The sequence below is a fragment of the Dermacentor albipictus genome, chromosome 7 (assembly GCF_038994185.2).
Source record: "Dermacentor albipictus isolate Rhodes 1998 colony chromosome 7, USDA_Dalb.pri_finalv2, whole genome shotgun sequence".
Classification (NCBI taxonomy): Eukaryota; Metazoa; Arthropoda; class Arachnida; order Ixodida; family Ixodidae; genus Dermacentor; species Dermacentor albipictus.
The window spans coordinates 82,106,710-82,125,304 of record NC_091827.1 but is presented as its reverse complement, the minus strand read 5'-3'; the positions used below and the strand labels follow the sequence as shown (position 1 = coordinate 82,125,304).

At 46.0% G+C, this 18,595-nt stretch overlaps 1 protein-coding gene across 5 annotated transcripts in view; it reads right to left on the bottom strand.

Annotated features, from left to right (window-relative positions):
* LOC135908774 (uncharacterized) overlaps positions 1–18,595 on the bottom strand; it is a 94,102-nt gene that overhangs the window by 13,657 nt on the left and 61,850 nt on the right. For all 5 annotated transcript variants that reach the window (XM_070522411.1, XM_070522410.1, XM_070522412.1 and 2 more), the window contains 3 exons: positions 16,808–17,204; positions 9,671–9,887; positions 4,825–5,046 (listed from right to left, as the gene is read on the bottom strand). In XM_070522411.1, coding sequence (XP_070378512.1) covers positions 4,825–5,046; positions 9,671–9,887; positions 16,808–17,136 — 768 coding nt within the window. In that variant the 5' untranslated portion in view covers positions 17,137–17,204. The remainder of the gene's footprint in view (positions 1–4,824; positions 5,047–9,670; positions 9,888–16,807; positions 17,205–18,595) is intronic.

Sequence of the window (18,595 nt, the reverse complement as noted above, 5' to 3'; positions counted from 1 at the left end):
TCAGGCCTCTGCAATTTCAAAGAATTATAAAAAATATGTGTTGTAACTCAAAATATTTACTCATGTGTGTGAGCTAAGAAGTTACAGGTGATATATTAAAAAGTTGTGCACTTTTATCAAGGACAGTGACCGTTCAGGTTACCCGACCCTTTTTCGGTGCAGTTACAAGAACTTTCTCCTTCACATGCTTCAGGGAGCGCAGATCTTTTAGCACACATGACGCCGGGATTTGCGCGCCCACCTTCATCGCTTTCTCAGAGGCGTTGGATGATCGAGAGCCAGGCACCGAGAGGCGTGCCTCGGGCCATGGAGTTCGGTTCATCCTCGAGCGCTTCGACACTACAGTGTGCCGGCGCGCCTTCGATGATGAAGCAGCACTGGCTGCTGACACCAAGGGTGTGGATGTAGTTTCTCCAGGAATAGCGCACGTGGACCTTGTAGACCCCTGAAACTGGTATGGCGCTGTCCCCTACCGCGCCATACTGGCATAGCTTACTTGACCTGAGTGCTCTAGCCTTTTCCTCTGTTCATTCAATGATATTTTTTTCCTTTACTGTGATTGCGATAATTTCTTTTTCTCTCTTCTAGCCAGGGCAGCTCCGTGAGTAAGCTGGAGGGTTTCCCTTGTAGTGACACACTGTGCAGGAGCATTGCATTTGTCAAGAGGATGGTCGTGGGCACTCAGTTCATACGTGTTTCTTTGTCTCTAAACGATTGTGATGTATGCCTAAACGTCTGACACTTGAAGCACCTCCTTGGGTTCTGTATGTACTGGGTGATGTTGATTCTCACATGTCCTGCATCAAGTCAAGTGGACCCAGCACTGGTACCAAACGTGAGTATCACGTGTTTTGTGGGGGCCTGTTGGTCATTTCGCTGGAGTGTCATTCATCGTACCTTAGTTACGTTTTGATCTTGAAATTCTTCAAGGAATTACAGTGTGCCGGCCCTTCTTCGATGATGAAGCAGTACTGGCTGCTGCCACCAAGGGTCATTTCGCCGGAGTGTCATCCTTCGTACCTTAGTTACGTTTTGAACTTGAAATTCTTCAAGGATATCTTTTGATATTACTCCCCTGCTTGGGTTGAGCCAGCAATGTGCAGAGCTTGCCATGTTAATGTCACCGATACTAGAGTGGTCAGCGAGGTTTTCAACTCGTTCTTTGTTTTTCAGTTTCAGGAGGAGGTTTCGGCTTGCCATCTTTGAAACATTGTAACAAGTTTCAGTTGTGTTTCCTAGCCAGTTAAATACGAGGAAACCTAACAGTTTCCTTGCAGCAATGTTGCGTTCACTGTGAAGTACATGGTACTTTGGAAAGACATGTTTGGAATGACAAGCTAGGAAAGTTTCTTGGGCTGAGAAAGAGCAGAGAAAGAGCTGCAGATATTAACAGACCCCGAAAAATCATTGCATGAGCAGCAGCAGCAGTGGCAGCAGTGGCAGCAGCAGCAGGTGTAATCTTTCACCCGCCATCTGCGCGTCTTTGTGGGGGTTGTCTTGAAGGAGGGTACAAACGTTGCCCTGTAAGCCTTTAAAAATTCGGTGACACGTGTAGCCACATACTACAGAGCCAAAACAAGGGTACATTACTAGGTTGGAAGAATACCGGCAGACGGCAGCCGTAAATCGCTGCTATCAATATTATATATATATATATATATATATATATATATATATATATATGTGTGTGTGTGTGTGTGTGTGTGTGTGCGTGTGTGTGTGTGTGTGTGTGTGTGTGTGTGTGTGTGTGTGTGTGTGTGTGTGTGTGTATTCTATGCTGGACATTTTACACAAGGTTAATCCTTGCCGGCCGGAAAATCAGGAGAGAAAAATACGAATATTGTAGAGGAGCACAAGAACCGGCAAATAGCCATTTGATGATGATGATGATGATATGTGGGGTTTTATGGCGCAAAGGCCACTCATGGCCAAAGAGTGCCAAACAATGTTTTAATGGAGCCAGTGATGCAAGTAATGATCAATGGTGTCGTGTTTGGCTATAACAATGGAACCTGGCTGTATAGGGGCCTTAAAGCAATAGCAAAATTATCATATATCTACTAAAATTGTCACAGTGACTTTTTAAATGTACTATGAATTTAAAAGATATGTTCTCATGGAGGGATGGAATAAAATATGTAAATGCCAATAGCACTATTGCCTCAAGAGGCCATAAGTGCAAGAGCCTGTAGGCACGTGCTCTACAAAATGCTACTATCGCCGCAGCAGCGTCTGGTAAGATGCTGTGCTACGAATCTCTTCGGCCTATAACTTGCAATGAATTAACATCTTCCAGAAAGTTAAAAACTGACTTTCTGTGAGAAAATGGGTCGCTAGGTTAGAGGGAAGTGTTTTTTCCTTTCAGTTTCCATTTCTTCACGCTCCAGCACGACATGGAGGACGGTTAGTGTCTTGCCACATCTACAGCATATGGGAGGTTCGCTACCAGTCAAGAGATAAGAGTGCGTGCCATATGTATGACCTATCCGAAGGCGGCAGAAAATGACCTCGATTCACCGTATTTTTGTTATCGGTGGGAAATTCCGTAATTGCGGCTCCATAAAATGGAGTTTCTTAGAGGTTTCGGTGTCCCACTTCTGGTGCCAATACCGCCTAAGTTTTTTGCGCAAAAATGGCTTTAAGTCTAAGGCAGGGATACCTATGGAACAGTTGCCAGCTTTCGTTGCAATGGATGTGGCAATTTCGTCTGCAAGCATGTTGTCCTTAATGCGTCTGCGCCCAGGTACCCAACATATTATGACGTGCTGATTAGATGTATATGCTGTGCACAAGAGCGAATATAGCTCATTGAGTACAGGACTGTTGCGTTTCTGGAGTGACATTAGAGATTTTACGGCACTAAGGGAGTCTGTGAATATAATAGCCTTTGCAATTTCATTTTCTTGATATGTTTAACAGCTGTCAGTACAGCATATGCCTCTGCATTGAATATGCTTGTTCCTGGTTGCAGGACGTTGGAGTCTGCAAATGATGGACCGATGGCTGCATGCGAAACGCCGGCATGTGACTTTGAGGCATCTGTGTAAAATTCCTGGCAAGAGTACTTCGACTGAAGTTCAAGAAAGTGCATTTCAATGTGTACCTGGGGAGCGTTCTTCGTTATTTCAACGAACGAAGTATCACACTCAATGAGCTGCCATTGCCACGGCGGACAAAGCATGACAGCAGCCATAAGAGGATTTTCGAAAGTGGAACATCCATTTCTTGACTGAGTTTTTGTACACGCAGTGAGAAGGGTTCTCTAACTGCCGGTCGATTATTAAATAAAGTTGCAGATGTCATGTTGTTTACACTTGGGTAAGAGGGATGCTCACGGTTTGCATTTACCTTCAGAAAATACATAAAACTTGAGTACGACCTCTGAAGATGAAGCGACCACTCATTAGCTTTAACGTAAAGACTCTCCACAGGACTTGTCCTATAGGCACCGATCGCCAGGCGGATACCTTGGTGATGGACAGGATCCAGCATCTTCAATGCACTAGGGCTAGTCGAATGATAAACTATTGCCCCACAATCTAAGCGTGTTCGAATGAGGCTCTTGTAAAGGTTCAGGATGCATTTCTTATCACTACCCCACGTTGTAGGTGACAAAATGTTAAGAATGTTCATGGTTTTTAGGCATTTGTTTCTCAGGTACTTCGAGTGCGAAGTAAAGGTTAATTTCGTGTCTAAAATAACGCCTAAATACATATTTGTGTTCTGTGCTCACAGGTATGTGCTGTCCCTGAAGTTCAACTTCAGGATTTGCTATGAGACCTCTCTTTTGAGTGAAAAGAAGAGAAGTACTCTTGCTGACATTGAGCGTAAAGCCATTTTCATCAGCTCACTTAGACACCTTGTTTAAACAAAGCTGTGCTTGTCGCTCGCAGATAGCATGATTACATGACTTAAATCCAATCTCAACGTCATCAACATATACTGGATAAAATATACTACGTGGTATTGATGAGCGCTAGGAAAATAGCCATTTTATCAAGGTGGTTCAGTCTGTAGCCGCAGTCTTTGTGAACCAGAGGGCAAAAAGCTAAGTTGCCTCCTTCGGAGGCCTTAAATGTCCGAACACCTGGCATCGCCTGAGCCTCCAGGATCCTCTTTTCCCAAGACACGCCTAACCCACGCATGGATATACGTGGCGTCGGAACACACGAAACATCTGCTAATAATTTATAATTGTAATTTAGGTTAGCTCAGTTTGTGGTATGTCGCTATATAGTATGTCCTCATCTGTCTATGCATGTATGCATGCGCATGATCTTGCTTTTTTACCACGCCTGCTCTTGTTTTTTAACACTCCGTTGAGGCGCGCTCTTGACGTGCTGTCGCAGCCAATAAAAATTCAGGGGCCGTTTCGCAGCTACATACGTGGGACGCCGGCTTTTTCGATCAATGAGCCGTTTGACGGTTTGTGATCAAAATTTTCTGTAGCCTGTAGGGAAGTGTCTAATAATCTGCTTCACATGTGCCATCCAACCTTTATCAAGCGTAGAAAGAGCGGCAGATAATAACAGACGCCGAAAAATTATTGTATGAACACCATGAAAACATTCACTCCCCCAAGATATCCCTACACGAATTTTTCCACACATCTGGGTATTGTCCTACCGCATCACTAAACATTCGGCTCGCATAGTAGATACGAGTATTATCTCAGAGAACCTGTGCACTTGATACAGAGTCGTTCTTACAGAGGAGCCAGTTGATTCACTGCGTTTTTGATGCCACCAGATAGAACCAAACGCTAAACCACACGACATCATTAAACTTAGCTCACTAGAAAATGCGTGGTATTATGAATCTTACCTCCAGATATTCAGCTTCGGCGAAGTGTCGATGGGCTTCCTGCACGTCGAGATCACTCTTTGCAATAATGGTGTCCGGATATCCAGTGTCACGAGCCGTTGTGCAACCAAGGAACAAGAATCTGCGTTTAATGGCGACTGGAAGGCATTTGCCAGCCATAGTTACTACCGTCGTCTTGGGCGCCAGTGCTTCATCCATGTATGGTGACATGACCACAGACAGCTGTGAGCAACATTGACGTTATTACATTGCTAAAAAAGACGTCACAGATGAAATCAACATAAAAATCGCAGTTCGGGAAGAGCTGGTTGCCAAAGCCTCGCATATCTGGGAAACAATATTGATAACATGTATATCATCCATTGTTTTATCAGCACCGCGAGCATCTGATACTGTGGAATCGTGTATGACGAAGGTTTTTGTATAATGTCTAATCCTTTTTGGTATACTGTTTCCCTGGTTTTACTTGCTGAACAAACATCGATGAATTTCACCTTCGGAAACAACTGTTGCGCGGAAAGAAATTACTACCTTTCCAGTTTGGGTGTGCAAAAGTCAAAAGCACGCTGGAGCAGCCACGTATTTACGCTTCCTTCCCTTGGTCGCCGACCGAACGCCACTTTCCGTTCACGTCTGCTATATGTGTTTTACAGCAATTGGTTGCCCGGTGCATGCTTTATTTATGCATCTTGTTAAGCTTGCAGGGTCTGCTAACATAACTCTCCGATGCGCATTGCTTCCCACCTGGATAACTGCATAAAACATGATTACCATGAAACGTGGTTATATCGGCGCGTTTTGCGGACAAGACACACAAAGAATGCGGAGAAGACAGTCGCCAAAGTTCAACTGAGCGTTACTGCGGAAAAACTGCACGACCAGCAGTTGCTGAGCAGAAGCATTAGAAACATCATTGCCACAGCGCACTTTGTCTCACTTCACCACTGAAAATCCTGATCTGCGCAAGATTGAGGACACATTTCTAACAACGCTATAACATATTCTACGCTCTTAATATCCGCTGACTTCTAAGCTTATTGTGCAAGTATATCTCTGCTTGATCAATTTAGTGATGCGGTGCTATTGCGAGAGCGCTATGGCAATGTTGTTTCTAATGTTTCTGTGCAGCAACAGCTCGTCGTGTGATTTTTCCGCAGTAAAGCTCAGCTGAAGTTCGGCGACTGTCCTGTGTATTCGTTCTGTGTCCTGTCCTCAAAACGTGCCTTCATATCCATGCTCCATCAAGCCAGCAACCAACCAACCCATCTAATTCACTTAATGATTACCAAGAGCACACTATCGGGTTTAGAGATTATTATACAGAGGGCCACTTACCGCGTCATTCATGGCGTCAATATCTTTTGGAAAAACAAGTTACAGACCCTTTAGAGATAGCGCTCGTCCTGTGTTCTGCTTGTCCCTGTGTAATTTTTTGCGCTATGTATGCCAGTCTGAATGCATCCCACCAACACGCCCAAACTTCTTCCCTGCTTTAGAGAAGTCATTGGCTGGATTTCACGCTGCCTATATTGTGCAAGCTCCGGAAGCTCACGCACTGAATAATGTACGCCTTCTGGGTTGTTCTTGCTTCCATGATTCCTTCGTATTGAGTGGCGTATGGCAAACTTGGGCCTAAGCAGGACACACAGTGACACGAGGCATATGTCCTGCTCTGTTTGTGTTCGTCGTGCGCAACACATTAGAAAAGTCACGTAACGAATAGGCGAAAATTTCTACCGTCGTGAACTCCATGAATGCATTCCCGACGTACTTAATGTTCAAAGGCGGTAGCTGCGCACCTGTGACCCAGTAACAGGCGTTTAAATGACGTCCTTACCCTCATACATTTCCCAATTGTGCCTTCTGGGAATTCAAGCTTGGCACAATTTTAAGTATATCAGCAGAGGCTATAGATATCGAAGCAGATTGGCGTCTGTTTTTCACTAGCGATACATTATGACTGAAACATTTAGGTGTATAATGATATACTCTCCAATAAAGAGAATCATTTAATGAGCAAATAGCAGTGTGAATTGAATGGGTGCCTGACAGGTTTCGCGTAAAAATGGTCTTTTGCCTGCCGTTGCAATAGAGGAATTATAGCGGAATATGGCAAAATAGTTCTGAAAAATACTTCAAAGTTTACAAAGTGTCAAGAAAGAGAAAATTGCCATCGTCATAAACGTTGCACGAAGCTACAGAACAAGCCCATACGTGTTTCTCAGAAGAAAAGTTTCGAAGTTGAGGAAAAAGATTCCTAGTCTAGTTACCGTAACCGGGACCAACGGCTGTCCGAAGCACTCGCTCTATCATCTTAGCTAACATCGAGGCTAGCTGACTGAAGAGTGAAGGTGAGTTTTTTTACGATTCGCAGCACAGGGAAACCGAACATAGCAAATCAGTTCTGCGGAATTGCGCAGGGTGGAGCAAACATCATGCTAGGGACAATTGCCAACAACTCAAACGTAGCACGCAGCTAGAAAGGGAATTCATATCGGTTTCTTGTAGCTCCGTGTTACGTTTGATTGAATGACAATTTCCCTTTCCTGGATATTGCGGAACATTGAACAGCAATTGAAGATTTCTTCTAGTACTACATAATTTTCGCGATAGCACAGGCATGTCATGCTTTTATGTACACGCACTAACAAAAAAGCTTTGAATCATATATCATTTTTCATTATTTTGTACATTCCAATTGAAAGCACAGTAAATTTCCCCGATGCATTCCTTGTCTTCATTGTCTGTTGGCTTTACGTGATCGTTATTAACAGAATCGAGCCCCTTATTTACCATGCTCTCGCCTATTCATTGCGAGGATCTTGAATCTAACAGGCTTGATTTCATTGGGTAGCGTGCGAGGGTTCATTAGCCCCGTGCCTGTTCTCCTAAGATCACGTGTTACGGGACTCCATCGGGCAAAAAAAGGATGTTCCATATCCGCTTATCTTGGCTCTGAGTGGCGCTGGCTACCACTCTTAGGCCTACGTCTAGTAAACATAAATAGCCAAGTCCCTGGACGAACTGAAAGTCATCGCCATATAGTAAAATTTGTAGTACTTAGGTTGTGCTTAGGTTGTATAGGTTGTGGGCTTAGACCGCACCGGCGACAAGTAACCTTTTTGTCTACTTTCATTTCCCTTTTCTTCATTATTTTCTGCGTTCTTATTTAAACCACAGTTACTTTGTCCGATGCTTTTCCTGGCTTCATTGTCAGTTTAGTTTTTGTGATGATAACTTCCACTGGCAACTCGCAGTAAGCGAGCAGAAAGAAAAACTTGGAAAATGCTGAAGCTTCACCTTTAAGAGTGTAACGCGAAAGGGTTATCGGGCCCCGTTCGCATCGGCTTCTCATTCGCTTGCCATGGTCTTGAGTCACATAACTATGTAGTTACTACGAGCCTGCACTCCAGCGCCTTATGCTCCACTGCTGACGTCATCTCTCCTCCTAGCGGCCTCTGCGAGCAGTGGAACCATTCCGCTCCTGACTCAATATCACGCGCACAGGCGTTCCTTCCTTCACGGCAGTATTGAAGTGTCCACCTAAAAGCGAGATGGGTACTCCGCGTTTTCTATATAAAATAAAATAAATAAATTTTATTTCTGCCTCAAAGATACATGGACAGAGGAGCTGCAGAAAAAGCTGTAAAAATACAGCTTTTTTTCGTTGAAAATCGAATTTATGTCGATACAAACGCACCTGATTGTTGAAGTACAATGAAATATTGGAATCACCATTATTTCGCATGATTGCCTCATTCATAATTAGCATATTCATAATTACTCAAGTACGCATGTGTACGTGTCTCTAACGTACTTCATTAAATTAAAGACAACCCACTCTCTATGTCTCCCTAGTATCCACAGCTAGCATCCGCGGCCACAGGCATACATTGAACTTTAGCTGGAGAACGTGTTTGAGTTTCCGCCGAACAAAACTATGTTTTCTCGTATGTTCAAATTACAATTCGATGGTTTGATGAAGGAAGGTTGTGTATAAGTCATACTTTACGTATTTTAGGACGCATTTTACTTTGAGAAATTAAATTAGTTAAGGGACGCATGTGCGCCACGCGTAGGGCCTGCCTGGATTGAGATGCGTGGTGGAGGATTGTTTTTCTCTAACAGACAACCCTGCTAACGTCGACACAACACTTTCTGTGACACAGGGCCCTTATCGTAATCGCACGAAAAGAAAAACAGGCCTGAACTGACGCCTACATTCGCGGCTCTTGCGCGCCACCCACAGTGCTACTTTGAATTAATTACGAAAAATGTTAATCATCCACGAAGACACGCACGTCAGGTCGAGTTGTACGTTCTGGGTATGCACACAGTTAATGTTTCCCAACCTACCCAAAAGGTGTGATGAACGTATTGATCGCCCGTTCGCTGCTGCAAGAAAGATACAATTACATGAATGAAATCTGACGTAGCTCATTCAGTTTTAACGGCTAGTCAGCTAACCACGCATGAAATACATTAAATGCCACCGAAGACAGCAAATTATTCCATTTTCTAAGAAGGCGGAACAGTTCTATCCGCCGATTTGGCCAATTGGTCTGGCCAAATTTCTGTATGTGTGTGCAGCTTTGAAAGTAACAACTAGTTACTTGCGGATAATTATCTACACGGTACATTTACCTGTGATATTTCTTGTTTTCATAAAATCATTATGCAATCAACTTTGCTAGTCTCATACATATAGCTATAAATGCTACCTGCACAAGGGTTTCAGCAAACGGCTTGCACTTCCGTCTACATGCAATAATACTAGGCAGTAGCAGGAGCAAGTTGCCGCACTTGGATGCGCAAGAAATCACATCGCACATTCGAGCTTGCTCACCTTCGGGCACTTGTACAACAAGCTGGTCAGAGTCCCCTGGTTAAAGAGCAGGATGTCTGACCCAATGATCGGAATGTTTCCCAAGAGCTGCTCCATGCGGGACGTGGTGCACGAGCCATGAACTATCGTTCCGCTCTCCCATTCCACGCGTAGATTGTGGTATAGGACCACGGAGGTGACGGTCGGAAACCATGTCACCAGATCCCGGATTTTATTTCTGTGCAAGAATGAACGAAAAAATTCGGCAGAACCATATCACGATAACTGTCGACGGTAATGCGGTTACTTTTCATGCAATGTAACGACACACCGTACTGCTCAACACACGTTTGTTTGAAATCTGTAGTGGTCACTGTGACATTTGCGTTGCTTCGGCTATGTGCGCATACGCTGTTCTCCGGTAGCAAATCACGTTGTTGTGGCATTCGCTTGCCAAGGTAGACCCACAACAAAAATTCATGACGACAACATTATGACAACGAGGCAGTGACGACGGTAGAATGACAAAGAAGAAATGACGCCGATCGGGTGACAACGGGGTTATGTCGACGACAGCATGGCGATGATGAGATGAGAATGCTGACGATGGTATCGACGGCAGCACGACGACAATGACATCCATACATCGGGATGGCGACAACGGCATTATCGTAGCCGTAGCGCATTTGGACAATGCACTACGGCTACGATAAAGATGGCGCGATGATGACGGCACGACAAGCGTCGGATGGTGAAATTAGAATGACGACGTTGGAACCACTACGAAGGCCTCGCGAGGTTTGTATAACGAGTAATGCATGGTGACAACAGCATGACGACGATGGCCTGACATTAGTATAAGCACAATAGGATCCGGACGAGGCTATGATGGTGATGGCGTGGTGCCGAATGTATGAAGATGACGGGGCGATAACGACGGCATCACGAGAGTCATATTACCAAGCTAAAAAATACGATAGAACAATGACATCATTATAGCGGGAATATACCTAGGGCACAAGCTGGTACTCAACTTGGTCTGCTGGGTGAATTAACAGGACAGACAGACAGACAGACAGAGACAGACAGACAGACAGACAGACAGACAGACAGACAGACAGACAGACAGATAGATAGATAGATAGATAGATAGATAGATAGATAGATAGATAGATAGATAGATAGATAGATAGATAGACAGACAGACAGACAGACAGACAGACAGACAGATAGATAGATAGATAGATAGATAGATAGATAGATAGATAGATAGATAGATAGATAGATAGATAGATAGATAGATAGATAGATAGATAGATAGATAGATAGATAGATAGATAGATAGATAAGGTATACTGGCAGAGCTCGTCTCCCGGTGACTGTCGATGGTAATGCGATTAGCAATCGAGCTATGCAGCGACACACTATATTTCTGAAGTCACGTTTATTTAATATCTGTAATGGTCATTACGACACTTGCGTTACTTCGGTTATATGCCACATACACCAGTAGTGGCCCTCTTCGCTATGGTACTCATTGACTGAGGCCGCCCATGAACATGATGTCTGTAAAGCACTGATGCATTAACGATAGTAGAATGATGAAGAAATGACATTGATATAATAGGAAAGGCGGTATGATAACGATGGCATGACGACAAACAGGTGACAATCCCTAAATGACGGATATGGTGCAACGACGGCATCATGACGATAAAGGCATGAAGACACTGTCATGACGGCGAGTGTATGAAGACCATGGCATGACGACAACGGTATAGCGACAAATTCAAATTCAAATTCAAGTTTATTTACCAGACAATATGCTGGAAGGTCCGCTGGGCTAAAAGCCGTAAAAACGGCTTGACGGGGCGCAGGCAACCGTTACATGGCAGCGGCTATACAAAGTGCAGAGGAAAGGTACTAAGATACACTGTTACAAAAATGAAAAAGATGCAGATCACAATGCATAATATAACATTCATAAATCACACAAATACATTTGAAATGCGATGCACATGAAAATGCATATGCAAATTTCGACACATAGTACCGCATATTTACATCACACAAACACTCTAAAAATGCTGCAAAAAATTAATGTTTTTAATAACCGATTTGCAAGCAGCATATACGTTATATATAGTAGATATTTTAAGATACTGAATCTTTTACTAGCAAACAATAGAACAAAAGAAAGAACGTAACTCTTTTTTACTGCAACTGGTTGTGTTTTTATACGTGTTTAGTGTTGTTGGGACGTTGTATGCCAAAGTTTGATATTTATAAGTTGTACGAAATCGCGGTATAGACCATATATGGGTGTTTCTTGTAGGTACTGTAATAACATGACGCTCTAGACATGATAAGGCTGTAATAAAGTCCGAGAGTTCTCTGTTTGAAAAGTAGAGTGTGTTCAACAAGCGGTATGAGTAAATATTGTCGACCCGAACGATGCTGAACCTTTCAAATGATTTGCGTGTGTTTCCCAGACGTTCAATGTTTCCAACGTAGCGAATTATCCTTTTTTGTAGAACAAGTATTTTATTTATGCTTCTTTTTGTTGTTGTGCCCCAAATCAACCTACAATAATTTAGATGTGAGTTAAATAATGCGTGATATATTTGAAGTTTGGCCTTGAGTGGCCGCAGACTACGGCAGCGAGATACGACTCCTGTTAGAGATGACGAATCCAGAATGTATATGATGAAACGAGCACGACGGCATGACGATGACAGTATGATAACGGCTGCATAATGATGGAATGACGACAGCATAATCGCGCCAGAATCGCGCCAGACGAGAAGCGAACGACACAGGGTGTTCCTGGCCATCCTTGTCCCGGTGCGCTAGGACAGCTTCCACGCCGTACGGCGATGCATCTACGGTCAGGAAGACATACTTGGCAGGATCGAAGTCTACTGGCCCTGGAGCCTTCGTGTTTAGCTCCTCGCTGCACTGTAAGGCCCAGTCCGGCTCCTCCTTCCAGACCCATTGCTGACCATCTCGAAGCAGAAGATAGAGCGGCTGTAGATGCCCTGACAGGTTTGCCAGGAAACTCCTGTAGAAGTTGATGAGGCCGAGGTAGCTGTGAAGCCCCTTCTTGTTCTTGGCCTTAGGCACCTTGAACACAGCATCAACTTTGCAGGGAGCCGGGGCTCGGAAATGCCTGGGAAATGACATGTCCCAAGTACTCAACACTGGGGGCAGAGGAAAATGCCCTTTTCCAGATTGAGCTTAAGGCTGGCCTCCCGCAGCCGTGCCAGGGCATTGTGCAGGCTTTGCACGTGATCCGTGTCGTCGCTGCCAGTAACTAGGATGTAATCCAAGTGCACCGCCACGTGCCCCATGCCCCTGAAGAGGCTGCCCATCTCCCTCTCACATATGGCTGGGGCTGAGGCCACGTCAAAGTGTAAGCACGTGCACTGGATAGCCCCAAGGTTGTCGATATTGAGACGTACTTTGAGGAGGCATCGTGGAGTACCAGCTGCTGTTAAGCATCTCTGAGGTCGAGCTTGATGAACTTCTGTACACGGTACAACGCTAACCAGATATCTTCAATCTGGGGCAATGGGTGCTTCTCGACAGTAGCAACAGGGTTGAAGGTAACCTTGAAATCCTCAAAGATCCTGACACTGCCGTCTAGCTTGAGGACTGGTACGATGAGTGCGGCTCATTCAGACGTCTTGACGGGCACCAGGATGCCCTCTCGCTGTAACCGTTGCAGCTCCTGGGTGACCCCGTCCTTCAGGGCAAACAGCAGTCGGTGAGGCTTAAATAAACGAGGCCGGGCTCCCTCAGGTACATAGATGCCAGCCGTCGTGCCGGCAAATGTGCCCACCCCTGGGTAAAACAGGGACTTGAACTCAGGCGGAAGGTTGGGGAGGTCTTTCACCACATGCAGGCTGACTTCATGGTACTCCGGCAGACGAACGCCCAGTGCATGTATCCACTTTCGGCCCAGCAGCGTCGGCGACGACCCCTTGGTTAAGTAAAGGGGAAGGGTTGCCTCCCTGTCGCCAAAGCGAATGCTGACCTGTGCCTTACCCTGAACCTGGGAGAGCTTCCCGGAGTATCTGCGCAGCATCATGCCCAAAGCCTCGACGGACACGCCACGGAAAGTACGCTTGAACAGTTTCCCAGCCATCACTGATGCGCTGGCCCGTGTCCAGCTCCATGGACATGGGGTGCCCGCAGATTTCGACGGTCAGTATGTACGGTGGCACAGACGACGGTACAATGCCTGTGTGCCGCATGTCGAAAATCGGCGGGTCCTCGTCCACGACGTGGAGCCTGGCAGCGGAAGAACTTGAGCCTGCTGCCGCACCCCCCCGCCGCGTACCCTTGCGACGACTACCTCGGCCGCCGGCTTGTGAGGTACATGGGGTTGAACCAGGCTGCTGCTGCTGTTCGTTCTCCCCCTTCAGCATACCCATGTGAGGTGTCCAGTTTTCCAGCACGTGAAGCATTGTGCTTGAGAGAACTGGCACTGCGAGGGGGAGTGGGGACCCCCACCGCTACCGCAGGTGCTGCCCTTTGTCGCCAACTTGTTTACCGCCGCTTCCGCCGACGGTGAGCCAGTCGCACGGGCAATCTCGCCGGCGTCCTTGGCAGCATCTTCCACTGCCAGCGCTGCCTTCGCGGCGTCGTCCAGTGAGGGGTCGGGAAGCTCGAGGAGTCGCGTCTGCGTAGCGGGGTTGTTGATGCCGCAGACGAAACAGTCCCGCAGCAGTGAGTCCAGCTGGTCCTCGAAAACGCAGGCACTCGCTAACCCTCGTAGCGTAGCAATGAACTGCCCGACGGTCTCCCCTTCCTAGCGGCTCCAGTTGCTGAAGCGGAAACGCTCTATTAGTGTGGACGGTGCCGGGTTGAAATGCGAGCGCAGTATGGCGAGCAGCTCACCCAGCGTCTTAACATGTGGCATGGCTGGCTTGAGAAGGTCAAGCAGTAGAGTGAAGAAGCAGGTGCCACAGCTTGCCAGGAAAATGTCCCGTGTTTGGCCTCGTGTGTGTCCTTTGCCCGGAAGAACACGTGGACTTGTTCCTCGTAAATTGGCGAGTCTGACCCATCTCCATCGAACGGCTCGAGCCTTCCGTACAGCGGCATGGCGGCAGCAACGGGGGCGGTGTATCGCCACTCGCGGCGGCGTGGGGCGATCCGTGGGTACTCGTCGCCAATGTGACGATCCGCCCGGGTTCGTGAACAAGGGAGAGCTCGAGGCACCCTCCGTTAAACAGACGCTCCGCAGCGTGGTGGTGACGAACGATGACTGACCGCCGAGCAGCTGTGCTCGTCGGTGTTTACTGCGATGCGATGACTATTGTTGCCTACTGAGCCTGGCGGGCCAACGAAAGTAATGCCCGAGGGGCGTCACATGCTTGCTACATGCTGCAGTTCGAATGGGCGAGGCGATCGCCCCTCGTGTCCATTGCGAGTGCGCCTCAGTACGGGAACACGAGGCCGTCGTGAGGCGACAACCCCGACAACAGCCCGTAAGTCTAACCGATGGTGCTCGCAGTATTCGAGTTCTTTCCGTTCATGTGTGTCCAAAGACCTCACACCACGTGTGTGACATGCTAACTAAAACGACTCCCCAAAATTCAACTCAGCCGAGGCCCACTCTGACTCACCAAATTTCTACTCATACGGGCCTCACACGTACTCAGACTCGCAAAAATTCTACATAACTGGGCACACCCGGCGTCGGTCACGCAGAACTTTTACTCAAGGACATACTGAACTCAGACTCGCCAAATTATAGTCAGCTGGGGCAGACACCGGCTTAGAAGCCGGGCTAAACATGCGCTAATATTCGCCTAAATTCTACTCAGCCGGGCACACTCAGTTTCAGACTCACCGAATTCTAATCAGCCTGGCGACACATTTCACACAGCCGGGCTCAGTTAGATTAGAACTCAGCAGAACTCTACTCAGCCAAGGTCACTCAAAGAAAGACTCATATTATTCGCAGTAAGGCTCAGTCGGACTGCAAATCACAGAAATTTCACGCGACCAGGATCACTGAAACTCAAAGACGCTAACACTTACGGGTCGATCCGAATCTGAGGAAGGTAATGAGTCTGTTTATGAGTGTGGCCAGCTATGGAAGCTCTAAGGCCATAAAAGGTCATCAGAAATGGGGCCAAGTTCGACTTAAATAGCAATGGCTATTGTCGTATGACAAGAGTTGAAAAACGAAGATTAGCCCGCAGCATAAGTTTTGTAGCTTTCGTCTCCGTTTTTAACCCTTGAGTACGTATCCCTATTAATAAACGTGGCACTGTGAGCGAGATGTCGACTCTTCAAAAATAATGCTAGTACCTTTCAAGGCGAACTCAAGATTCCTGAGGGACAATGCTAAAAATACCTGTTCTCAGGAGGTTAGCAACACTGGGCAGAGTGTTCAACTCCAAAATGAGTTTTCGCACCATCCGAATGCAAAACTGCTTTAGGGGCAGAGGTCTCGTCCCCAGCCTTGCTGGTCGAGCTTTAATGCCGGGCATTAGGGCTAAGGCACCTAGGCCAGCAGTAGGTGGTATCCCCGGCGTTTCCGTAGACGCTGAAGCCAGTGCCGATGAGAGGGTTGTTGTGGGAAAACGAACGATGAGGTAGTGCTTCGTAACTTCAGCTTAGCGAAATGTCCCACACGCTATGGAAGTAAACCCTTTATCGACTCTTGCCCTTCCTAACATGACTACAAAGAGCACCAGATTGAACACATGAGAGATAAAATGAACTGTTGTATATAATAAAAACTTAAAAAGATTTTGGCCTAGTCAAGTCGCGTGTACGTAACGTAAGCTTTATTATGATTACCAATTACTCTTAAAAGAAAATATTGCGAGTAGTTCCGCAAGAAGTGGTCTCAGTAGTTATTTTGATACTCAGTTGACTACCGCACGGAAACACATGGGAAACTCTCGTCGTTGTACAAAACAGGCCTTAACTTACATCGCGCACTCATAAGGCCCATCATATATTTATGGCACACGAAGAAAATTGCCTGGATCAAAATATACTCCTGCAATCGATTACTAAAAGGGCTTTAAAACTGCTTCTAAACGCCGAAATATTACCACAGTTTGTTCTTTTTAGGACGCTATAATATCAAAATGATGCCTCAAGACACCTATGCTCGGCAAAGTGGTGCACCCTTACCTGTTATGTACAAGGACTAAGGAGCGCACGTTCTTCAGCACATATTTGGCAGTTTCCAGAAATTCCTTCGAAGATGGGAACTCCTGGCATCCGGCGAACACAGCAGCTGAATATCTCAGGTTGCCCAGGAATGCTCGGTAAGTTACGAAACCGCGTTGGCTCATGCTGAAGCACCTTGAATCCGAGCTAAGCTCAATGTCCTCGGGAAGAAGCCGTTTATTTGTAGGCGCCTCCTGTAGTTTCAGGATAATAAGGTCTTCGCTGTTGGCGAGTTCATGAGGGTCTCCAAGCTCTTCTATTAATTTCACCATTAATTCTTGTGGGCCCATAGTGTCAAAACAGCCGTTTCTTCAACCCGAAGAGTAAGCTATTTGTGTTTGCCGCTCCTTACGTTGGGCTGCAATGCACACGTAAAAGAGAAAGGAGTATCATTACGGAACATGAAATAAATATTCAACAGACTCATTCAGTTGTCATAGCCAGCTGGACAGCACATAAAAGGTCCACAAACTTAGTTACGCAGCGCAATCACAAACCACACGTTTTTAACCGTCTTCCCGCCTAGTGCAATATCGCGACTCATTCCAAGAAGTGCTGTCTGATCCTGAGTGAAGAATACTTGTATCACTTAGAATACACAGAAAAACCTGCTATGTAATATAAGCCTGACATTTGAGCTCTTTAAAATGAAGTGCCTATTGGACATTAGTGTTTTGATTTGTAGGTGCAGTGCACAGACAAATGTTACAAATAAGAGCATCCAGTTGCGACCAAGGATTGCTAAACAGGCAAACATGGTCATTAGCAATTTATACCTGCCATATCAACAACTCAGAAACTGCACCGCTACGCAGAGCCATTAATTTAGTTTTTTTAATATTTTCGGTGCTACCTGTGAATAGCTTATCTGAGCTGAGGAAACCGCTATTCGGAGTATGGAATCCTCATGTACGCCACCTGTTGACTAAGCCTTACATCATTTCTTGTGGCAGCAGAAGGGCGCAACTTTTGTGGGCAAGACTTCAGACGCCGCCTACAAAGGGTGTAAAGTACTTACCCTAATTGGAGAAGGCGAAATATGCACATACAAAAGTATACTGCAGGCACGCTGCAATGGCCTTTGCTACAGAGCAATCAGTTCTGTACACAGAAACGATGGAGCTGGCATTCCTAAATTATAGGGTATTACGTGCCAAAACGACAATATGATTAAGAGACACGCCATCGTGGGGGACAACTGATTAAGTTTGACCATCAGGGATTTTTAAACGTGTACATGCATGGTACATGGGCGCTTTTGCATTTCACACCCGTCGAAATGCGGCCGCTGTGGGCAGCGCATCGCCCTAGCCACTAATACCCGTGCCACACGGGCACATAAAATGGCATTAACTTCCTAATGCCTTAATATTTAATGTCATTTGCGTGGTGCCACACGAGCAAATCAAATGTCATTCGCCTTAATGCCATTTGTTATTTAATGCGTTCGCCAGAACTCATTCGACTGAAAAATGCGTACTCTCCACGCCATAGCTTCGCAAGCCACGGCGTCGAGAGTACGCATTTCTTAGTGTAAGTAACGTATTTGAAACGTTCAAACCTGTAATAAACCATTTATACATATCATATCATATTTATACATATCAACGCAGCTGTCAGAAGTTGTGCTCGACGAACTTCCACAGGTCGGCGTTGCAACGGTCTCACTGCGGCAGGCGCCATTTTGTCTCTGGGCTTCGGATTTGGCATACATTGGCCACAGTTGCTATGGCCGATTCTAAAAGACAG